The sequence below is a fragment of the Battus philenor genome, unplaced genomic scaffold, assembly GCF_028537555.1.
Source record: "Battus philenor isolate CCGP_79_NKW_IND1 unplaced genomic scaffold, ilBatPhil1.0.hap1 SCAF_6, whole genome shotgun sequence".
NCBI classification, from domain to species: domain Eukaryota; kingdom Metazoa; phylum Arthropoda; class Insecta; order Lepidoptera; family Papilionidae; genus Battus; species Battus philenor.
This window is the reverse complement of record NW_027181726.1, coordinates 3,549,995-3,576,616: the sequence shown is the minus strand read 5'-3', so window position 1 is coordinate 3,576,616 and position 26,622 is coordinate 3,549,995. Positions and strand designations below refer to the sequence as shown.

General features: G+C 32.7%; 1 protein-coding gene across 1 annotated transcript in view; it reads right to left on the bottom strand.

Annotated features, from left to right (window-relative positions):
* Positions 1 to 15,019: 15,019 nt before the first annotated feature.
* Positions 15,020 to 26,622, bottom strand: part of cta (Guanine nucleotide-binding protein subunit alpha cta) — a 45,051-nt gene continuing 33,448 nt past the window's right edge. Inside the window, exons 2-3 of the mRNA XM_068773469.1 lie at positions 21,185 to 21,453; positions 15,020 to 16,341 (exon numbers count right to left, since the gene is read on the bottom strand). Coding sequence (XP_068629570.1) covers positions 15,984 to 16,341; positions 21,185 to 21,453 — 627 coding nt within the window. The 3' untranslated portion in view covers positions 15,020 to 15,983. The remainder of the gene's footprint in view (positions 16,342 to 21,184; positions 21,454 to 26,622) is intronic.

Genomic DNA, 26,622 nt, shown 5'->3' with positions numbered 1-26,622 from the left:
CCATATAAACTGTTTGATGACCATAAGGTGTTTTACTTCCAGGTGTAATCCTTATTATTTTAACTGCAATGTTATTCTACTATCATTATTTACGCTTTTGGAGTTATTTTGGGGGCTTATTCCCAACAGTGGACGTCCTGTGGCTGAAATAACGACAATAATGATTGAATTTTTTATAAAATGTCTATATCTGCGGGGGGGATATACCTTAATCGCATATTAGGCGGGTGGGCGATCGCGGTTAGGTTAGGTTAGATGACGCTACTGTCCGTCCTCTGGAAACTTCTTTGCAAGCATTGGCAATCCTATATAATTAATACACATAGTTTGAATTGTATAAGATTGTTTCCCAGGAAACGAACCCACGACATACGTTCGCAAGTCTCAATCCTTTATTGATGTGCTACCACTGCTTACGGTCATTTACAATATAATAACCCTTGCATTGCTATTCTTTTAATTCTAATTATGGAAGCTTTTAAGACATTAATATGAAATCGTACGTTTGAATCCGCTGGGCAACCACTGATCCCTTTAGCACGCAATAATGTCGGTGAATTGCTTATATATTACGTAATATAGGTTTCGAACCAACCGTCACTAGAATAATACTTAGAAATCATTTCGAGGTGTGTGATACTTAATGAAACCATTGAGTAAACGGAGAGAAAGATGTAATCATACGAATTAACACAATAGTAACACTCAAATTACTATGATATGTTCTAACCCATGATATATATACTCAGTCTTGGAATAAATATTGTTACATAAAAAAATTCATTTTTTATTGTATGTTTATTACTATTACAGTGAATTAATATATTAAATTATTATAAAACCGCTTATAATATATAGTAGTAGTCTCCATTGGCTAGAATACAGTACGTTAAACTTTATGACCAGTTATCAATAGCAGAACACACTGAGTCAATGAGAAAATTCTTTACTGCCAATCGTATGATTTGTTTTAAGGGCTCTAAAATATCATGGCGTTGAGAACAAGCCTTACAGTCTAAAACTGACCATAAATCATTATCATGGTTACGCACTGGACATTAAAATCAGGAGTAGATGATGGCCAATCTTCAGCTCTGATGAAGTCCGGAACATATGTTCCTAACTAAGGTGTTTTTTCTTTTTAACGGCCGACGTTATTGGGAACCTCTGCTTCAACCCCTGTCTAGTTTGGGACAGGGTTGTTTTAAATCTTCATTTTATATTTTCACTGTCTTTTTTATTTTTTTCCCTTACTGTCATTCATCACACAATCTATCGTTCTATTCTTTCATAGCACAATTAAAACTGTCGTTCTCATTAGTTCCTAATCTAACATAACCGGAGTAATGTTGGTGAATGGCGCTTTATGACCTGGCGTCAAGATTCGCTGAAAGGAACATATTTGGTTATTAAACATGGTTTAGTTAAGGGGCTTAACAACCTTCTCAAGAATGGTTCCTTAATACACTAGTTCCTTAGTACACGTTGTGATAGGTTTTTCACAAAAATATGGCTATGTCTTTCCTTCATAGCCCACGTTGTTGTAGCTGCTCCATGATTTCCACTCCAACACCTTAAGTCTCCAGCGGCAGTTCTGTCTATGCGCTATGTGAACCGCCACTATTACTTCAACTTATGAATCCGCTATGCCACATCAGATATTTTCTTTTGTATTGGGATCTCTTTATTTCTGTTTCGATCATGCAGAGATACCCCAGGCTTAGCCCCTTCTATAGCTCGTTGACCAACTGTAAGATTGACAAAAAAACATAAAATCCATTTCGCATATTATTTTGGAGGTATGTAAATATCTTTTTTGAAATACTCCAACACAGAGGAAAATATATGATTGAAATAAACTCGCTAAATTGAAAACAAATGCACTCGAAAATCGATTTTAATATCATCGGTAAATAAATCGATTTGTTTTAGTATCGTTTTACTGTAATATTGTTGGCATATTGTTGAATTAATAATTACTATGTTAACAGGCAATATTAAGCAGTGGTGAAGTGTTAAATGCTGCGGTATACGATCATCGGTCGCGGTTTCGATTCCCGACACATCTTTGATTAAATTAACATCGACGCTTTTCACAAACAGTGAAAGAAAACTTGTTTAAGAAAAGTCGGCTCTATGTGTATAAACATAAATTCCCATTTCTATTATAACCAAGGTACTATTAATATGAGAACGACCGATTTAATTCATCTTTTTTATTAGTTTCCTAATAAGTTGCAAGGAGTTTTTATATGTAATTTCCAGTGTGACTTGAATTTACAATGGCGATAGATAAATTGCCGTGAGAATCGTTGTGTCTGAAACAACAGTTTTAAAAATCAATGTTTTTGGAAATTTTTGTCGCCTGTTTTTGTTTTGTATTTCAAAAAGCACGGAAGTACTACAATAGTATTTTTTCACGCTAGGAAAAGAACAAACAATGACATCCTCTTATTTGAACAAGGCCTGTTTGCTAAAAGAAATAATAACCGGCTATATTTAGGGTAATGTATCCTGTTTCAATTGCCAGCTGCACTATTATATATAGTTACGTTTTCCAAACAAGCTTCTTCAGTATTAAGTTCCAGAAAAAAGGTGATGAAAAGGTTTCTTCGAGTGTGTTTGTTTGACATTACGTAAACCATATGCTGGTTAACTAACCTACGACTTCACTGGTACAATTTTAATGTTATTTATATTGAGACTCAACTAGAGACGTCAAACCCGTTATAAGTCATAGCTCTTAACAGCTATTTTATCACCGCATTGGAAATTATCTTAAGTTATTTTAATATAAACTCTTCCCATCTTTTGTAGTCCGAGTTGCGGCTATAGAAATAAAACGCAGACGGTTCGACGGAAACAACCACGAGACTTAATCATAACGTAACTGCCAACGACTCCGAAGGGGATAATTCTTTTTAACGCCGCAACCCTAGTTTTTTACCGTGTTTTTCATTTCTACGATAACGGGGACATCTAAAATTTTATATTTTATTTTTAAACTTGTTTGTTTTATACCAATCATCAAGAATAAATACAAGTCTTTTAGAATAAAAACTTGAATCTGTTAAAAACTCTTAATATAATTAAATCATATATAAATATAATTAAATTCATAAAGATATTCCTCATTTAAATATTTTCAACTTTACATAGACTCGATTATTTACATCGATTTTATTAAACTAATAAAAGAGAATTCGAAATTTGGAACTGTGCCAGCATTCGATAATAAAAGTATACAGCTCTAAACTATAAGCCCGACATCAAAATTAGTTTTGTATTCCAGCATTTTAATATTATTTATTAACTTATTATTGGTTTATAATCATTCTTTCTTTGGTAACTTTGTATACAGGAAGATAGCTTTATAATTAATCATGTTTTTTTTTATAACGGAAAAAGTAAGCCAAATATTTTTTTGATCTTATAAAATATATTCTGTGTTACAAAATCAACGACAAAATATTATCTTTTTGTGTATAACTCTTGAAACACAATTTTGGAATCTAAGATGCGAACACATCCAACACCTTAAGGTAAAACTGAATAGTAAATACATATTTCTGTTTTTTTTTATCTCAGGTCAGGTGCGGGTGAAAAGCAAAGGAATGTATCTCTTGTCTTTTCCTCAATTAAGGAAGCCCAGCTGAGTTACTGCACAGAAGTCTAGGCGATTCCGCTTCACCGATATGCTAAACCAGGACATTTAGAGGATTAATAAGAGAGTTGTTATAAATAATAAGACACACTAACACCTGGTTAAACTATAAATGTCGACGCACAAACATCATTGGTTAATAACAAAAATGTATTTTAGTTTAAAATACTTAAGATTATATTGGGGCTAAAATTTTACCTGAAAGCTTATTCTATTATATTAAATGAAAGATGATAAGTCAGGTAGACGGTTTAAACTTTTAAGTGTACTAAAAGAAATTTTCCAAAGTCAAAAGTTCATACACAAGTACGTTTGAATACATTTCTTTTGTAATATCTCCCGCGATATTAGGTTCGGCACTAGAATTACCTTCAAAAAATAAGTTTTACCCAACTTTATCTCGGAATAAAGTCACGGAAAATTCTGAATTGTCGGAACAAGAACAGCCATTAAATCTGAGAGATCGTAAGTTCTTAGTCACGCGGGACTCGATTAATAATAGAGTCTTTCTGATTGATATTTGTTGTACAAAGTACCTATAAATTATAGCGTGGTCTGTAGGGATTTCTATTTTATCTATTATATTGCTCAGTAATTCCATGAAGTGAAGTTAGATACCGCGATAAAGATTTATTTGGTGTCGGAATTCTTTACAGTGTAAAAACCAAAATATGTCAAAATATTTCATCCTGGAACATTACACCGAATGTACCATTCTAAGATTAAATCGCGTATTCGGCTTTCCGTACAAAGCGAATACTGTACTCTAGACCAAAATCAAATTATTTCGCAGACAAACCAGAACACGTCTTGTCAACAATGAAGGAAAGAACAAATGAGACATGATAGATTAAGGGAAAAGTTCCATTGCTATTTCATGGAAAATTCGATTTCTAATTAATTTTTACGGCATTTTTTTTAAGTTATAAAATATTGTCTTCATAACGAAACATTGTCATAATAGAAGTACGAATGAAAAGAAAATTTATCAATAAACAACGAAAAATATTACAGCTAACAAATATCTAAAAAGGGCGATTTAATTTCCGCCTTTTGTGTGATATTTTAATATCAATCTATCGGTAAACAATTATATTTTTATATTCATAGCACAATTTGCTGTAAATTATATTTAATTATGACTTTTATTCTACTTATTTATCGCTTGTGATAAGTTTTTTTTTAAATAAGTCGAGAGTGAATAATAACCGATAAAAATAAAGATTCATTCATTCAGCATTGGAACTTTTAACAGAACTCTGATTAATCGTCAACTATCTATTCTTTTAATCTATTTTATTTTCGACTCTGCTCTACTTCGCAAGATATTATAATTGTGAAGAAGAGGCAGGAAAAAAACTCCACAACAACACACCTATTTATTCTGTTTAACAATACAGAGTTATAATCTTTACTTTGTATACATTTTACTTATATTGTATACATATACACTTTATTAGACATAGCCCAAATGTATTTGGATTTCATTTGGGCTATGTCATCAATCATCAAGCGATATCACTAAGAAATATTCTTGTCGTTTATATATTCGTTTATTGAATAATAAGCTTTTCTGTCAATTTACTTTTAATATAAACTTTGAATTCTATAAATGGTAGTCCAAATAAAATTTAGCGGAATATTTGCTGCTGCTATGCTATTTACTTATTTCATCACAATACAACACTGTAAAACTTATCACACCACAGATTGCAGTGACCATGGCATGGAATTTGGACTCTTTGGAGGAAACGTTCCCTTTCGATAAGATGACAGACAAAAAGTAGGTGTAAGGATTATGTCTAAATAATCGGACATGTAAATATCGTTCTTCACAAATCATTTAGAGAGATTTCAAATACATCGAATGAAATAGCTTCAATTTAGTTTAAATATGACAATTCAAATATCCTTGTAACAGTCGAATTCATACAGCTCCATTTCGTACAGGATGACAGAAACTTAACTATCGAAATTAAATTGAAATAGTTTAGTTTGTTTGTTCTTTCAATATATTTATTTTAAGTACTTTTGGAAAATATCATTTTAATTGCACAACGGTATATCTTATCGCGGCTATTTTTGCGATTCAGGCGTTAGTATAGTTCATAACATTATTATACAGTTTCTATATGATTTTTGTACTATATCTGTAATACAATAAATAATAATTATAAATATCGGAGTCTTACGTATAAAAGAGTAGAAGTTTTATAAATGTTAATATATGACATTAAATAATACACAGCTATTGTTATGCATAGTTAGCAATTGTATTGTTACAAAGAAAAACCACATTTTTTATTGTACGTGAAATCTATTACTACAGCAGTGTATTAGTTTACATAAATTAATATAAAATCCCTAAAAATATAAAAAAACTTATTCCAAGTTTTCCCCAATCGCTGCAATACAGTCCTTTAAACGTAGAAGCCGGTTATCGATAACAGAATGCACTCTTTCTATGGTAAATATCTTTACTAGCATTCGTATGAAACGTTTTAGGAACACCAAATTATCATGGCGTGTAAAGTAAGCCTTGCACTCTAAAATTTACTATAAATCATTATCCAATGGACTAAAATCATGATTAGATGATAACCATTCTTCAGCTCTGGTGAAGTCGGGAACGTTCGTTTCTAACCAAGATTAGATGGATCGAGCTTTATAAGCTGGCGCGGAGTCTTGCTGAAAGGACCATTTCTTAATAAAGATATCTTGATATACTTACGCTATACACGTTCCAATGTTGTGATTCATTTTTCACAGAAAAATGCATCTGTCACTCCTTCATAGCTAACACTCCATCTAACCATCACTGAAGTTGTATAATGCCCACGTTGTACTCTGTTAACTAATTAAGAAACTTCTTTGGAGCTTTCAGCATAAATACAATCATTTTGTTATTTAAAATATTGCTCAATTGTAAAACTTTTCTCGTTCGTAATAAAGATTTTTCTGTGACCTCCGTTTGCGTACCGCTTAAAGACCGACCATTGTGGCGATATTTGGGGGGGGGGGGCTATGCCTCGTACTACTCGTATCGTGGGGGTCTATCAGCTGAAAAGGAAAATTAGAAAGTATGGAATTGAACATAATATTATGGTACTTTTTCGTTTTTTTTTCAAATACATTTGTTCAGATATCTCCAACATCAGAATCAACTATGAAATTAGACAGAAAATGAAAGAGTAAAGGCATCATGGTCTGACTAGAAAGAAAATGGACGAATGGAAACATCGTAAGAACAAAGCAGAAGCTTTTCAAGACTGGCAATCTTAACTTTCCTTATTGTCGCGAAACCGTACGTTTCAGTTAAAAACAGCAAACAAATGTTACGCATTCCCTGGACGTGGATGACGTTTGCAGAACGCACTTAATCCGAACATCATATACCTTATATGTAAATAACATTATACAGTCTCGTCTTAATACTAATATGTTGTAAGAGATACGGTGTCAAAATACACTTGAAGGACTTAAATGCTTGTGTCAAGGTATGTAGGCCTAGATTTGTGTCTGTCCACTTTATTATATTAATTCTTAACGATATGAACGAAATTTAATTTAATAACTTTATCCAAAATTACAACGACGCCTCTTGGGTAATGTCATTTGAGTGTTCTTTGTCTGGCCATAATTATTGTTATAATGAAAAAAAAACATATTACTTTTGAATTTGGAATTCGTATTTTTATATGATTTTTTGAAAAATTGTGATTTTAACATTGAGGTGAATGAAAAAGAGAACCGAATCGCTATGATTGCATTACATAGAGACGGTTTGTTGCCAAATACTATTTTTAAAATGCTTCGAACGCTTGATATTAGTCAAATATTTGTATACCAGGCTTTCGATAAGTGCAATTGAATCTCCTTCGCTTGTGACAGAAAAAAATCCAGCTGTCTGTCTAGTGTTCGAACAAAAAACTCGATCAAAGCAACAAGAAAAGTAGTTCGAAGAAATCCTATCTGAAATCCAAAGATTATATCTGGGAAGATCAAGATAGCACCTAGAACTATGTTGCGTATTTTACTCAGACTTCGAATTACCAGCCTATAAAAGACGATATTTAAAAAATAACAAAGTGATAAAATCACTTAACTAACCTCTACTGAGCTAAAGGGGTATTGCTACCAAGTTCAAGACTCAAAGCCGCTTTTTATATAAATGTTTTTCGTTTGCTATCACAAGGCTACACAAAGTCCTTAAATGCCAGAAACGTAATCTCGTAAGAAAAATTATTCACATTTATTAATTTATCTTCTCCGTAAACATAAGAAAAAAGGCTTCTACATTTCATTTTGCTTAATTCTGTAAAATTCCTTGACGCAATTTTCAGAGGTCAACTTATGAATTACTTGCTCTGAATACAAAACTGAAGCAGCTGAAAGCTTTACAAGACGTAGTAAACTAAAAGTAAGGTTATTAACAAACTGTTTTAAGTTTTCCTCGTTCCAAGGACAACATGGAAATTAAGATATTATTTCACTTGTCTTCGCAAATATAATTACGCTTTTATACCCAACTAAATATTCTTGAAAAAAAAACACCTTGTGCAAATAATTATCACAATTTTTAGGTAGTGTTACAATATCTTTAAAAATAAGACCTCCCTTTCAGCCCATAGACGCTTAATACAATGCATTGGCCTTTCGTAAAGATATCTTTGGGTGGACACACTACAATCACCACGTCTGACCAGCGGATTGACGGTTTTAGTATAGTACACAGAGGGCGCTGCTGTCCAACCTCTGGAAACTTGACTGTGAGCTATTCCAAATCTATATTTTAAATACATAAAGCGTGAATTATATATAAGCGTATCCCGGGAATCGAACCCGAGACCAACAATCGCTAGTCTCAATCCCCTACCACTGGGCTACCACTAATGGTGAAGACCTTGTCGATAAGGATTTATAGCTTTCAAATATTTATCAGTTCATCGCAATCAGTAATGAGAAGAACAATGATCACTGATGTTGTTCAAAGAATTGCTCATCTGTAGTAGCTGTGGGCCTCCCTACTAGGCGGAGCGTCGACATAGACACGGTCGCTGGAATTCATTGGATGCAGGCAGTGGAAGGCCGGTCATCGTGACGATCTTTGAGAGAGACCTATGCTTTGGTCGTCAATCGTCTGATAAGACGATAATGATGGTGAGTGACATAACCTACCGTCTCTGTGAAGAAGCTCATCATTACAAAGCTGATACAAAACACAGTTGTGTTTTATTTAAACTTGATTAAATATTGTAATGGTCGTTAGTAATGTGGCTACCAGATTAAAAGCCACCAACTGTTAAGCCACGACTTTCGTGCGACGGTACACTTTTAACGAAGTCGACTCCTTTTAAACAACCGTCTGGTTTGACATGCTACACCCGTTCAAGTACGTTGCCGCAATGGACGACGCACTTCAAGAAACGCGGTCGCAATAGGACACCGCGTTGACTGATGCCACAACTCGGCATGCCATACCATAGGCCGCGCGAGTTGTCGGAATCCTTTATGATATACTATCTCACTACGGGGTACATTTTGGTTGTACGATTTCTAGAACTTTCCTAGTTCTATAATCGTCTTATCTCGACATATTATACACATACCGACAAAGGCGTATCCTGTTACTGCAGTAAGGTCTAACATAACACTAATGTAGTAGTTCCCACCATTTTAAAGGTGGCTGTCTTTGACCAAAGTAGTATTTTCATGTCTGTTACATGTTTACTTTCAAAGAGTACATCCTTTACATAAATTATATAATATAACTATATTTACTGTACATAGCTGTAATAACATTTAGGTAATTACGATTTATAACTTTTAGAATAACCCGTCCCCTAACTTTATACTTCTGTCGCTGTTTCTCGTAGGAACTATAAAAAAATTTCAGTCACAAGTTTAAGCTCAGTCTGTCGTAAAATTACCTATTAAATCTTATTACTCGTTGGCCTCGGATCGTTTATTATCATATTCGCATCTAATTAACAAAAGAGATAGCCATGCCCAATTATATTATGTTCTGTGGACATATCGTCTCGCCTTATGAATATTAATCTATCGGCAGGCTTTATGCTGTTATAGCACGGTGCAATAACTAAAACTAAAAATATCCATAATAACAAAAAGGGGTAAAGAATACTGCCACTACCAAAAGAATTAACATTCAAAGTAAACGAGTAAAAGTCTAATCCACGTCTTCGATAACTGATACTTTCTTCGGAACCCTTCCAATATTTCTCTAATAAGTAAAGCTCCTGACCACACTCCCAAGAGAGAAATGCATTATAACCGCTATGAAAAACGTAGACGTTATCATATCACGAGTATCTAACACTATAACACATCGGCAAGACATGGAAATAACTTAATTTAGATGCCCAAATCAGAACAGACTTGAAATTATCAACTAGCGCCATCTAGTGGAGAGAACCCGAAACCATAAGTCAGACCAAGTTATTACAAAGCGTACGAATGTAACACTGAGCTGCATAAACTTTATGACAACCTTGACTGCCTATTACTGTTAAACGTTCGTTTTAATTTAAGTTATGGAATTTTAGATAAATCATTTCAAATGTGCTTGATTTTCACAGAGAACTTTTATGGCAACTACTAATAATAATTTATTTCTCAAAACAAAACCCATCATTATCGACATTTAAGCCGAAAAATAGTTCCAACTAGATACATTTTTTAAATAGCAGTCTCGCAGCTAGCTTATCCTCTTCATTTGAACAAGAGTGACTTGACCCTCACTGACCACCGTTAAATCTTATCTCAAAATTAGTTCCTTTACTCTTCACATCAGTATCACTTTTTAATCCCTACATTTTTTTGATAACTTGAACTAAGTCAAACCCTATGACATTATTTTATTATTTAAAGAGACTTAACTTCTCGGCATTCCTTTGATTCATTGGCAGACGAGCCGAGTATGGTGCATAGTCGAGTATGGAGGTCTTGCAATGCATAAGCCTCAGGTTCACCTTCACCGACCGGTGTGCTCTCCCTACCTTACGCAATTTTTAAATTACCCTACCAAAGCTGCATTACCAACCCATTTCAGTAATCAGCCGTACTCCTTCTGCAGGTTATAGCTGCTATACCTCTCGTTGTCGCATACAATTTCACTGCGAATGTAGTCCCACTTATATCGGCAGATATATTTGTTTTATTTATAGTTATTATGGTTCTAGTATTACTTGTTAATCTAACTTTTAAATTTAATCACCATTGCTGTAAGAAAACAACAGAAAAATATTAAAAATTCCAATTCTTTAATCGAAAATAAAACTAAAGATACATGCATGATACTTTATTACACTGTACAATAAATATTGGGCTGTATACAAAATATAGAGAAATTCCAAAAGATATTGTCAACACTCTAGCATACAATAACATGAGTGTATAATGACGCCTAACGTATCATTAAAGTCCGTAACATACAACTAAACATAATCTGCCGGTGAGGCTTCAACGTCAAAATCCTATCCAACCCCATTCATATCAATTCCAACAACTATCAAATGGTCATCCTTGATTATTCATCAAGCGATCATTTTATTGGCACACTAAAGCATTTACGAACTACCTCGGTTCCGTGGAATATGCATTTAATACTTTTTATATGGCAACACTTTCAAAAATAGCTATTGTAAGGACTGTGATAAATGTATGTTTTCACAGAAAGCTAAAAAGCAATATAAGCTCAACGGCTTTAGTTAAGTACCATGAGGCACATCTAAGGCACACAAATCGAGAAGTCTCATATACTACTAATTAAACATACAAATATCGATAAAACAATATAAATAAAATCGATTATTACTTTAAACACACCCAAAATTTTTTTAAAAAGTTACCCCCTTTTTTAATTAATAGTAATATTATCTGTTGAATTCAGCATGACAGATGTATTGTGACAGGTGTCAAATAAAAATACTACATTTTTTATAGTTTAATTATTTTAATTAGCCTTCGTTGGAATGTACTTGCCGGTCAGACGTTTAAAAAAATGGAAAGCGCATACACAATTCGTGATCAGAATATTCCACGCAACCGACGAATAACTGCCTCCTATCACATTGCCTATTACATTGAGACCCTTAATGCTCACTAAATATAAACACTAGACTTCCTGCAAGAATGCACCCTAACCACAGAAGATAAGATCCATTTTACACTAGATCTACAAACAGTAAACTAAATTACATTGGACACCATTACATGAGAAATATTTACTTATACTATTCAATCAGAATCGGCGACATTGCATTGTAGAGTATTGAATCATTTGAGACAATTATTGCATATTTTAATCTCGAAATTTCTACAGCAATTTATAAATAATTTAACAAAAGTTTGTAAATTAAATAAAAATTGTAAAACCATATCCAATTTGTATTATAACATATAACATCCCTGTATAAATATGTGCAAAATATTCTGCATAACAAAATGAAACTTACAAAAAATAATTATTTATTTAATTATATCAGTGGTGCCATCATTGTATTCCTCGATAGAAAATTGCCCCCGTGTTTTGAAATTAAAACAAATTAGAAAACTTTTGGTTCTTGACTAAGGAAAAGGCCATATTAGTTCATACATTTTTAATAATAATAACAAGTTTATCTGGGCATTAAAATTAAAACAATCGGCAGTTGATTTGGCACATTGCTAAGAGTGAGCCTCAGATAAATGTCGTCAGGCTTCCATTTTTTAAAGCATTTTCAAGTACCCCTACAACTGAATATGTATATTAAAACTGATAGTTTCATTAAAGTATATGTTATTTAGATGAAAAATATTGCTGACGTGGCAATTAATACTAGGTACTGTATGACCTAGTTATACCAACGCTGCACAGTTTTATTACACAAATTTTTGCACGGCACAATTACATTCTTTTTACTTAGTCAAATAAGAAACCTTATTGCCTTTTATGTACATCAATAATTTCATTTATAACAAATGAATAAAGATACAAAAGGCATTGTTTATAAAAGAGTCTGTCAATACTTTTAGAAAATTTGGAAAAAAAATCGTAATTTATTTTATATTTTGATTACACATAAGTAAAGCAACATAGCTTTGCATAGATGCAGTGTTTAAATGAATTTTTATATATTTATTGAGCTACCAACATAGAGATTCACAAAGCACTGAACGTAAAATGACATTGTGCAGGACGGGGTATCGACTATTGAGGAGTGCTTTAAGCATTATAAAGGGCAAGGAACAAATCTGCTTGTCTAAGACAGATTGCAGATAAGAATAGAGAAAAAAAACATTAGCAATAGATAAAGCTATTCTATTGATTTCTCTATGAAATCAAATCTAAAATGAGAAAATAGGTTGACAAACTAAAGTAACAGATTGATTAACTGAAGTGGCAATGAGCAGGCCACATGATTTGCTCAAAAGACGGCCTTAAAGTTTTAGAGCAGGGGTGACCAAGCTATTTGATAGTGCGAGCCATTTCTTGAAATTTGAATTTTTTCGCAATCCGCAATTTTATACGCATCATCATATTTTATTAGATAAAATGGCACACGTATGTGACAATACCTAATAATACTTAAGATACCAGTTAATTAATTATGATCGGTGTTCGGATTTCACAAATTTTATGATAGAATAATAATAATAGTTATTCACATCAGAAATTTGTTTCGATCTACCAGGAGCTGATATGGGTTATATAAATTTAAATATTGAAATAATTCGACAGTCAATCAGAGCCAAAAATAATCATTCCAGTTTGGCCGCCCCTGTTCTAGAATAAAGGCAACGGAACTGCAAGCGCAGCGTAAGACAACGACAAGATTGAAAAATGATCCTGCTAAGGTCGTCAATCTATCCTCTTAGAAATTTGTTTAGGAGGCCTATGTCTATAGACTTCCTAAGATGAGATAACAATATTGGAGACATATAAAGAACAATGATAGCACCACGTCATAGTAAAATAAAATTCATTAATTATAGTATATGGTATGTATCGATCCAGGTGTATTTATTTAATCACCATTACTGTGCGCGTAGTCAAGTGTGTAAAGACATACAAAAGTCACAAAACCAAGATTTCTTCTCATAACGGTTCGATATATACTATATATATACAAAATTTGTACTGTAAATGACTGTACGAATTTAAACAACATTCTATTGTGTTATATTAAAAACTAAATTTTACAATCGTACATTGACATTTGATATACTTGACAAAAAAAAAGTAAATTAGATTTATTGAAATACATCAAAACAGCAATGCTCAAAAATGTGCCCTAAATAAAGAAATTCATAAAACAGAATTAATATATTCACTATTCGATACTTAAGAAACAATTTGACAGATGAACAGACATACATAGATAAGTATAAAAAATATTGAGCTTGCTCTAACAAAGTACTTGGCTAGTCTAGCGTTTTATATTTTATTGTGGCAACATTTTTACTTATACGCCGTCTACGTGTTTTTTTACTGCGCATTATAAATTTAGATTTTCCTGGCAACATCTATTGAAAATGTACCATTTTTAAATGGCACATTGAAATGCATTAAATATATCACTTTTCTGAACATGGTAATAATTTATCCAATTTTAACTTTGAACTGTCAGTCTGCTGTATAAATCAGATGGCTATAAATAATTATTTATTTTATAAAATGAACATGTACATACCCTCACAAATTGCAAATTATTAAAAGATTTTTAATGTCACAGTTTCATGTTATATCCACAAATAATATAAATCTAAAAACACCAGAGATAATATTTAAAAAAAGGATTAAGAGGTATTTACATATGATAGCCTCTAATAAACCATTTATATAAAATGTACACAGAATAAATAGAACACTCTATCTAAAACATCTTAATTAACATAATTCTCTAACCATTTAAATATTATAAATAAATACGCTAATGCTTATGAATCTAAATGAGTATAATTATTATGAAAATTATGCACTATTAAAAGATATAAATAATATATTTCAGATCAAAGTATTTTAGACGAAAAAGTTTTTAGGAAATTTCTAACAAGATTTTTATTGCAAAATAATTTGTGCCCAATGGATTAAAATTTAATATTTTATTATAGAATGTAATTAGCTCACATGGATAAATATCTGTGTTGTTTTGTGTAATGCTTTGCTAGTGTGAATAGAGCACACGAATGTTTTATTGAAATGTAATGCACGGGACGGAATTTTACAAATGAGTGATTCGTCTTTGGACATGATTACAATTACATTTCAGCAACTAAACGACAGTTCTCGGGGTTAGATCTTAAAGCTTGTACATGTTTACAATTGATTTGAATAAAGAATGTGCAGTTTCGAATTTTGAAAGTGGCAGTGCGTGAAATCTGCAAACGTAAACATATTTTGATTATTCTTAAGGAATTCATTTAGAGATTTTTTTTTACATTACTGATATTTTTATCACAATCTCTTTTTAACAATTAACAAAATTCCCCACAAAATGACGCAACATTTCGTAACGAAATTTCACGATATGTCGTATAGTGAATTTAAGGCGAAATATTTTTTGCCTAATAATTAATAATCACAGTATTGTGTAATAATATGTACACTTTTACTCCCGCGGGAGATAATCATATTATGTACTTTGTTTTGAGTATCTGAGCAAATTCATAACTTCGTCGCAATTCAATGTAAAATACGTACTTCCACAACATATGAAAACAATCTTGGCATCGCTAAGATTAAACAAACGTTGTAAAAATTAACTTCATTTATTACAAATAAGAGATTATTTTTTTATATATTAAGGCTAATTCCAATATATTTTAATTACTTCGTTGGTACAGCATTTCTCTAGAGAAACTACGATTATATTTCGAATACAAAACGACTGCTATCACTAATGTATATTATCGCATTATCAATTCGCTCCAATGCCCCGTCCGCGTGGACGCGTAAAGGAACGTCCGCGCACAAAACTATCCAAAAGAAAGTGTTTTCTAATTATATAATTTAAGTGCAAAATCTACATTTTTGGTCATAAATATACTGATATATAAAATTTTATTATTACACTATGACTACAAACGCGCCGCCGAACGCAACGCTCGGCCGACGAGTGCAATTCCCAACATCACGTAGGCCGCGGAAGAGGCCATACATAGATCACATTCCTGTCTTTCAATGCACACTCGATTAAGCATCGATATCTCGTTGGATATCGATACCGCGAACTTACATTTCAATATTGCCCATAAAGTTATCACAATCGATGTAACGAGTCCATGTGTACCGCGTACCAAAAGGCGACGGGTACCGTCACTGTAACATCAGCGACTCAAGGTTGCGATTGAGTATCGTGTCCTTGACCGAGTTGAAGACAACCTCGATGTTGTGCGTGTCGATGGCGGTGGTGAAATGGTGGTAGAGCGTCGTCTTCGGCTCCCTCCGGACGTTGGCGAACATATTCAGAATGTACATCTGAACGTCCTGCAGATTGTGCGGATCGCCGGTGAACTGTGGGTAGTACCAGCGTATGTCTGTCTCCTTGCTGGCGACTTTCTTTGCGAGTAAATCAGACTTGTTGAGGAACAGGATAATGGAGATACCTTTGAAGTTGACATTGTTGACGATCGTGTCGAATATGTTCAGCGCTTCGGCGAGCCGATTCGTCTTCCTGGAACCAAACGTGTGGGATTACGGTAAACATTACGTTTGTTTGGAACGGACCGGTTATAACTCCATGAGTCAGATTTTACATTATAGTTGGATTACCAAACATTAATTTCCTTCAACTGCTCCAATGTTAATTAAGTGGAATTTTAAAAATAAACGATGCAGGCCTATCTCAAGGTGGTAATAAGGAAAACGAACGTAAACATGAATCACTAATAGATAATGCTCAACAAATCTGTGGTCGATTCCACTATTTATTTCATTATACTTATCTTTACTAAAGAACAAGTATACACTAAGACTATCGTACATGTAAATAAGCTATACGCTATTTGATATGTACTACGTTCCAAAACATTTTCATTTATACTAAAAACCCATTAGTAATAACCATAAAGCTAACGCAAAAAAAATAGTGCTGTCAAAATTATTTGTTGACTTAAGAAAATAATGCTTAAGTGATACAGTGAACTTAATATATATATTAGACTTATTATCTACCTACTAATAAACACATACTGATATGGTAAGATATAATATATACATAGATTACACATACATATATACAATTAGAGATATATTACGTCGATTCGTTCGTTACGAACCATCTTTTAAAACATATAATGATTTTCCGACTTTCTAATTCTGAGGGGAAGTTTATGCCAGTTTCAAAAGTCATTCCAAAAATTTCATTGGACATGAATTCGCCAAATTCATGAGAATGACATCGTAATAAAAGATTTATTTACTTGACGATTATTCGATTTTATCTTATAGTTCAAATAAACATCAACACAAACTTATTTATATCACAACTCAACGTTGTTTGAAATAATTACCTTTAAGCTAACTATGACGAATTGCAAAATTATGGCAAGGACATTTATAAAGTCTAGAATTGGCATATTTGTCCGCACATATCTCCATAAAAAGAGTATCATTAATAAATTAAAATTTATTGATCATTTAAGGTTTAATATCTTTGAGAGTACTATCATTATTGAAGTTTACGACATCGTGAGTCAATTTTAAAAGATGTACAATTTTTAATCTTCATTTTTGATGATATCTCTCATCGAAAAATTTAAATTAATTTAATACAAATAAATTTTTGATTGAGAAACACAAATGTCATGCAGGACAGGCAATCGAGACAAATTACAAACGTGGGCGAATGTAATTACGGAATTCCGCGCTGCGTGTGTGTGAGATGCATATAACGTATATCGAGGAATTCGGTTCCGTTGTGTGTATGTGTGTACGAAATGTGGGTGTGCGTTTTACATGTCATGAATCATCAAGGTATCAATCGTGTTGAACATCAATCGAGTGCTTTATCACTCCGAGCGGTCGGTACGAGCTTCGATATCGCGAGATAGCCGCAAATCAAAGTTATTATGACAAAAAGTTGAAACACTCTAACATTAACTAATTGTATTTATTTCGCGTAATAATTTAATCTGGAAGAATGACATGATTTATTATAATAAATTATAAATTTATAATTTATGAAATTGTGATAGATTTAAATTTTATAAACAGAACAAAATCATGAGCAAGAAAATAACGTCATCTAATATCTTATACTAGAATTTCCTATGTGGCATCTCCGCATTGTTAAGATGACAACTGTTATCAGGTAATTCGTCTGCTCAATTAATCACTCTAAGGTAGATCGGTTAACATCCGAATCGAAATATATACGCGTTCGGATTGCCTCCCCTGGCTAGAGTCCACTCTCGTGATCTCTTACACACAGTTACATCACGGAATGTTCATTTAACCTGTCGACTGCCTATAGACGTATCTGTTCCGAAGTCCGAGGGTGCCTAAGGGTCAGGTCTTCCCGAAATAAAGTAGGCTACATTATATCGAATCACCTTTAAATACAGTTTAAAATTGCTTACTCTGATTGTATTACAGACCACAGGGTTGTAAATAATATTTATATATTTTACTAGCTGATCCCGCAAACGTTGTTTTGCAAAAAAAAATATTTTTAATTTTCAATTTAAAAATAAGGGTTGATCGTAGAGGGGTGAAAATTTAGGGTTGTATGTATTTTTGTATGTTGTATCATACAAAAATAAAAACAATAAATTTCGTCAAAAAAATAAAAAAAAATTTAAGGGTGAACAACCCTTATCACTTAGGGGTATGAAAAATAGATAGTAGCCGATTCTCAGACCTACTAAATACGCATATAAAATTTGGTAAAAATCAGTCAAGCCGTTTCAGAGGAGTTCAAGTTCGAACACCATGACACGAGAATTTTATATATTAGATTTATCATTTAAAAAATTTGTCTTCGACACTGACAGGCGCCGTGTTGCGGCAAACGAAGGGTTAAACGTCTCATTTTCACCTTTTTTTGGGTGTGGTGACAAAGACGGAAAAAGTAAAAATGTCAATCCGTACCAATTAACAAGCCAAAAGCCATTTTAGCAAATCCTATAACTTTTTCCTTACGGCACAAATCATTGATACTATCAAAACATTTAATTAATCCGCCACATGAAATCTGAAAGATCGTCGTTAAAATCACAGTCGGCGACCAGATTGCGGAACGGCTAAAATCACTTTACACACACATACAGAATTAAAAATAAAAACATTATTTCTCCTTGACAACTCGGTGCATATTTATTCTCGTAAACTATCAAGTCACGAAATTGTAATTTAAATATAGGAACAGTTTCTTTTCGAGCCTACAAGACTGAGGTACAGACGTTTGGAGGTCGAAGACGATACGAAAAAAATTCGATGATTATCTCAAGATCTGAAACTGTTATAAAAAAACTAACTTAACATTAATATGTAAGATTTATGAAATATATAACAAGTATTCAATTATTTTCAATTACAACATTGTTTCTTTGAAGAGTGACAGAATAAAACAGGATAAGTCCACTATTTGTGAGAAAAAAAATTAGCAACGAAATTCGACACAATACCATAAAATTGTATCGTCTGTTAGGTTGATATGGTTCAAATCGTGTTTATTTCTGGTATAAATAGTCTCTGAAGTTGAAAGTTAGACAAATCCTTAAATTATCACGTTTATAAATATTAATAAACAAAATCGATAAAAAACATGGTCAATTTTACATTAGGGGGTATTTATAGATGATAAAGTAATTTCGTTTCTGTCGACATATTTTACAGAAAAACCAATCGATTTTTACGGCTCCGGCATTGAAAATTGGTATACTAGATGGCAAAAGGTTGTCGATAACGAAGGCGAATATTGTTGATTAGAAATAAAAACCTGTTAAAAATGCAGTCGTGTGAATTTAACTTAAGAAAGCGACATTATTTTCCGATTTTCCTAATATTTTTCTGATACTTGCAGTACTAAGCAGTACCTTTTCAAAACATGATTATATCCAAAGAGTTTGATACAAATCGTGACATTTTCGTCAAATCTGATTAGAACATGATATTTGTATTATTTATATAGGGATTTCACAATTTGAAATAACATATACATTATATACTTAATAAGCTTTTCGTCGTTACAACCCATAAACGCCCAAAGCTGGGCATAGGCCTACCCCAAACATTAACTAGGTGAAAGACCACATGACATTGTAATTACCGTCCAATATGAGTTGAAAAACCAAAGAATAATAAATTATTAAATTTATTACACATTTTTTTTTAAAATACTTGGTTTAAACTTTTATATCATTAGAAACATCGGGTAATAAAGCATAAAAGTTAATTCTACTAAAAAAATCAAAATACAGAACCCGGCGATAAAGATTGCATATCGACCTTTGGAAAAGACAATCGTCTAATTTCGGCTTTGTTGAGCATTATCTCTGTCGCACGAAGTACAACGACTGTCGAAACGTCATATAGATAGTGTGGGACAGAGATAGTGCTCTACGAAGTCGAAATTAGCCGACTATCCCTTTCCAAAGGTCGATGTGCAATATTTATTGCCGGGTACTGTAGTTATTCCCTAGTTACTACTGAAAGATATCTCATTCAATAGATTAGTCTTTAATTCGCAATCAACATCGTTTTCTGTGTACCGATTACTATTTTAAATCGGGCCAATTCTAAAATCCTATATCATTAAATAAATAATTTAAAAAATCTGTATTTTCATTTCAAGTGACGCGTCTATGGCAAACTTTTCTTTGATGGAGCGATTTTTATCGTCTTTTACATATTTACGACGCAATAACCTATTCGACTAGTAACCCAATAAAATCATATTTACGTCTGTGACTCGATTCTATAACGAAGTGTAGTGTTCGTGTGTAAACTTAATATAGGTCGAGAATCTGTTTTCGGGCTCTTTTTATTATGGTTGCACCTTTATGTTATTAACCAATAAACATAAAGGTACGAGTGTCTCTCAACAGTACTCCCATGTACTATTTTGGTTTAGTCTATTTTGAAGATATAAATGATTTTTATATAAAGGCATTGTGCTACTTATAATTTCCCGTAATTTTCACGTGTTAGATGTCTCGCACTGTACAGTTAAAAGTAGGATATTGTACATAAAATACCCAGTCATTTGAAAACTCAATTTTATCTAGATTAAAAGATTTCTTTATTCCTAGTTAGTAGATTAGAACGGAAATAAACTAAATTTGAGTACAGAAAAAATCATAAATATTTTTAATATAACTTTAAGAAATTCTATTATAAAAGAATATATATGTAAAAATGGTTCATATATAAATTATATTTTTTCCTATTTATTACCTCTATGATTACCCTTATGGATTCCGAAATTGACAGTATTATAATATTGATCACTAATTAATATATAACTAATAAATAATTCATGAGTAATTTATATTTTATGAACTAATTATCCTCACCTGTCTTCCGACAGAACCTGATCGAACTCCGACGAGGAGACCAGAAACAATATTGACGTGACGGAATCGAAGCACTGCGTCCATTTCTGCCTCTGTGTCCGCTGTCCGCCGACGTCGACGAACACAAACGGAACGTTGTTGATGTTAATCGTGCACTCCGTGATGCCTTTGGTCGCTTTCCGACAGTGCAGGATGTCTTGGTGGGAGGGTACGTAGTCGGGCCGCGCGATGCGCTCCAACTCGCCGAAGAAATAGCTGACTGAGTCGCTCTGGAAACGAAAAAACTTCAATTTAATATCATAATCGTCAATCCAGTCATATGATGTTCATTGCCGCACCAAGGTCTACCCCATAGGTTTCTAATAAGAGCTGTTTAAAGTCGCCCTAATAAGGTGGTCCGTGCGTCTTTTTATAGGACATCTGAAAGCTGCCTTCGCTCTACCACGTTTTAAGGTTAGTAGCTATGTCTGTTACTATAGTTCGTCTACTGACCTCCTCATCGGATATTGTACCAAAATTCAGAAGCATAGCCTTTTCGATCGATGGCTCGCTGAGCGACAGTAAGCTTGCCAATATAGCTTGAGTCCTAAACATTCATCACACTTATACTCATGATGACATTGTGGTCGCGCCAGCCTAACCCGCGATGAAGCAAGGGCGGTCAGGAGAGGCCCGTGTCGCTCCCGGGCGCCGAATAGTCCTCGCTTCACATAACTTACACTACACCTCATTCACTACACTATATACGTACACGGGTATAGTCGTGTACGTACGTCGTGTCTCTTCGTGCGTACGCACGTCTTCGATGTAACTCGGATACGGTCACCCAGCGTAAATTTTTAGTCCGCGGACTCGATTTCAATGAAGTTGCACAAAGCCTAATTCGGCTAGCAGCACAACTACAAACAGATCAAATGCAATATGTGGCCTGAAGCACTTAATACAATACACTACTACTACTACTTAATATAATACAAATGTAAAAATAGCAACACCGGATGAGAATTATCTCAAATATTGTTATAAAAATTACACATCCTACACATAAATCACAGAAAAAAGAAACAACGAACTATTATTTCAGTCCTGACAATAGATTAAACACAAATGGCGACCAGATTTGACATTCCGCAGTTTGGAAATTCCCAGTCTTTGTGAACGCTGAATGGACTGTTTACTTTTCATACAAAAAATATCAGCTGCGCTCCGCACAAAAGCAGCCTTTCATTTTTATTCTGCACTATAGTTAAATCGTTTCGCAGGCAGATGGTAACGAAAAAGCTATCATTAAAATTACTATTATTCATTGAGAGCCGAGCAGTTGAATTTTTTACATTTTAATTCCATCTGAAAAACGAAGTTCCATTCAAGAAAAAATTAAACGGCAAGTAGAATTATTTTTGTCACCTTCCTTAGGCATGATGATGGCATTCGGTATTGCCACCAAGCGATATAAATAACATACCTTTACATTTGTCAAAGAGCTTCTAGAAAAAGTAAAGTCTACGTGTTTTTTTTTTCAAATAATCATATTACATAGGCCAAACTATCATTTTACTATAGAAAAGAGTTACACGCAAATCTTTTACTTTGCGGTCTTTTTTGTGCTATTCTCATTCGACCTACTTTTTATGAGCGGTATATGTAAATTTCAATAAAATTAGATCATAATTGGTAAGTAAAATATCACATAGGATCTTGTATATCTAGCTATAGAGACATACCCAAGCGTTTAGTGAAACAAAAATGGTTACGAAAAATGATCGCCGAATACATGGTCACTCAAAATGTAAAATTTTCACGATAGAGTGCTCGCAGATGCTATTCACATCTTAAGGTATGCAAACGGCAGTAGTTAGACAAGCCTCAAGCTATCTGTTCTTAAATGTCTCGTGTGCATTTTGAAAAACACACCCTCTCCCCGTTTCAAATACCTCAAGCGGTAACTAGCACTTCCGCGCACACTCATTTCAGCTATAGAATGTCTAGTAGTAGTTGGATACTGGGCCTCTCTCATTGATTTGCATTAAGGTTGGGAAGCGCCCTGCATCCAGTGTCTTCCAACTACTTCAACAAGGTCGTCTGTCCGCACTATTGCAAATAAGTTGACCTTTAACATTAATTTATTCGCGGCACAAACAATTAAAGATACATAGGTTGTTTATCGTTTAATAAAGCTTTACCCATGAAATAATTAGACTTCATTAATGTAGCCTTCTGAACGCATAAAGCTATGTATATATATATATATATATGTATATATATATGTATATATATATTTATGTATATATATATTTATGTATATATATATTTATGTATATATATATATATATGTGTATATATATACATAGTCTTCGGAAGGTTGGCAACTTGGTATAAAATTAATTAAACTAAAAGCAAAAATTTAACATTACTTATTTGTCATTTGCAAGGAATGAAATAAAGCTGAATTATATATCGGAGTAATGTATCGGTAATTAAAAAAAAACCTGTTAGTCTATTTACAATGCTCAACTTTATATCCACACGATGCTATTCTATTTAACCCGATAAAACAAAGGTGTTTACTTTGTATGTGTAAACATTAGATTTGGTCATATCTTTATAAGTTGATGTATATATTGTCTATATACCTATGGTTTAGAAGTAAAGAAGAGAAGTTTAGAAGTAGGTTTTACTTTAAAAAATCCTTGGATAAATAATTACTATAAGAATTAATTTTAATTTGTACCCTAAAGACGCGTGTCTTTTATACTATGAACATTTAGTCAGTACTTTACTATCTCATTTAAACAGGGTAATGGGTGTAGAAGATTAAAAAGGTTGAAAGTATTTTATTCAATAGTATTCATTAGCTGCCAATTACACAAATAATAAATCACGTAATGATTACATGTAAGAGAACAATTTATAAAAATTCAGATTCTGATCTTAAAATTAATTATTGTTTAATATTTTGTACTTTACTGTCTTTATACAGTCAGAAGTTATTGGCGTGACGCATTCTGATAAATAAAATAGTCAACACATTTTAGAGAGATGACTTTATAAAGATTGATTAAAAATTGGTGTTTGTGCTTTAAAGTTTTTGTTGAATCAAATGAGCTATACATTTAACAACTAGTTTTTACACATATTTCTAATGACCCAAAAGGTCAATTGGCAACTCCTATTTTATCTACATTTAAATTTTATATGTTGAATTTTTCTTATCAAGAAATCAGTCACGGGCTTGTGGGATGTGACTTAAAATAATGTGTATATGTAGGTATATATGTATACACACACATACCATATGTACAAAAAATTATATATATATATATATATATATATATATATATATGTATATATGTATATATGTATATAAATATAGTTTATGAATTCAGTCAAAGAAGAAAATCTAACTATTAATACGACAGTAAGTGGTGTCTCAGTGCATACATCAAGCACTCGATACCGTGCGGAAATCGCCGGCGCCGATTTCACTTAACACTAATGTTCTGGGCGGTGTGCGCAGCCTATACACGATCTTGGTAAGATATTTTCGTATTATATACGACAACGCCTCTACCGTCTTTTCTTTAACATATTCTTCAATAATTTCAACTATGAATTTTCTCTATAAATAAAATCAAAAAACGTCAGTATTTATGCCATAATGACGACGCTAACTTTCCGGTCCTCCCAATAAATTCCCGATCAACATCGTCTTTTAATAAGAAACTGAAAGGAGGCACATACAATTGTAATAAATTCATTTAAAATATATTTTTCTACACTATAATCTAAAACCGTTAGCCACGGACTATATTAGGTCATACATAAAGTAACGTTATTAATTCAAAAGCACTTTGTCCTTACTTGCGCGCAGGTTAGCCCCTTGTAAAGTCATTTGCCAATATGTTTTGACGTAATTTCAATTTGACATATGGCTCGATATTATCATCGACGACCTATTAATTATTGCTTACATTTATACTTTTATTAAATGTTCAGTCGAGTTGATTTATACGCGCGTATCTGGTAGAACAAATTTGATATGATAAAGACGTTAATTAGGTGACAATAAATATGTAAATAATCAGACTCTATAAACACCGACACATTAAAAAAAAAAGAAATGATTTTACATTTAAATTTGAAATTTTTTTAATTCTTACATGAAACATGACTAAAGTCTATTATCAGTGTGTCTTATCAATGATGATTTACGGTACAGAACCTGCCGATTGGTTAGAACTAATGGCCGCAGGGGCTTTAAGGTTCTGGAGTGAACCTGGGACCAATATTTTAAAAGATGACAAAAAACTTGCAGCCTATAGGAAACGCACTCATCATTATTGACTGATAACATAAAAATGAATAGGGAGGTAAAAGAATATTTACTCAGGAGAAATTTTTTTTCACTAAGCTTGGTTTACATAAGAGGTTATGAAATAAAGTGAACATTATACTGTTTTAGTAATACTTTATAGTGTTAATGTTTTTATATTTATATATAAACTAGCACACATTACAATAATAAATAATAATGAGATAAAAAAATATATTTTAAAACGATATTTATGAATTTATTAAGTACATTATTAAAGGAAATCGTTATACTTCTTTAGTTCAATAAATTTAATTACCCTTACTTTTATTTTATACCTATATTGTATAAATGACGAGGCGTAAGGATATAAAAAACCATCAAGCGTACAGCTAGCTATAAACCGTAGGCTTAAATCGATATACATATCAAGTTGCACAAGCGCTGTATCAATAGTTGCTAAGGTATCCGTAACAAAATTTTATACGTAAAAGAACAGACGGTGATTTTCGAAATAGCTTTTCCCGTATATCATCATATCAACCCATAGACACCTACTGCAAGGTATAGGCCAACTCCTCTCTCAAAGATTACCACGATGACCGATCTTGCACTGTTCATAATTTTTTTTTCGTTAGCCGGGCGCAAATGTCATGGACGATAAACACAACATACCTAAACTTGGTTGCTCTAATTAATCCTCGAAACCAATTCAATTTAATATTCATTTCATTGCACAAATGTCAATACAAAGTTCACTTTTCATTTATGTATTTTTGTGGACGATTTTTCGCTAACGATAAAGTACCTAACTTGACTATTTTCATTGGTCATTAATGACAATTTTTTAAAAATCACATAGTAATGGTGATTCTTTATGGACGTTGAAGCTTTAAGGGATTGAATGTATAGCTTATTTGTCACTAAAAAAAACTTTAAAACTCTTACACATACTCCCCCTGTATAAAGTGATCACTCTGAAAAATATTACTTTAATTTATTCTTTCTGTTGTAATGCGACTGGCCAATAACTTCTGTCATACAAAATCTGCAGGGGCAAATAGTAAAAATTAATTTGTTTTAATATGTGAGAATTCGAATTTTGAAAAATATTTTTCTTCCTATG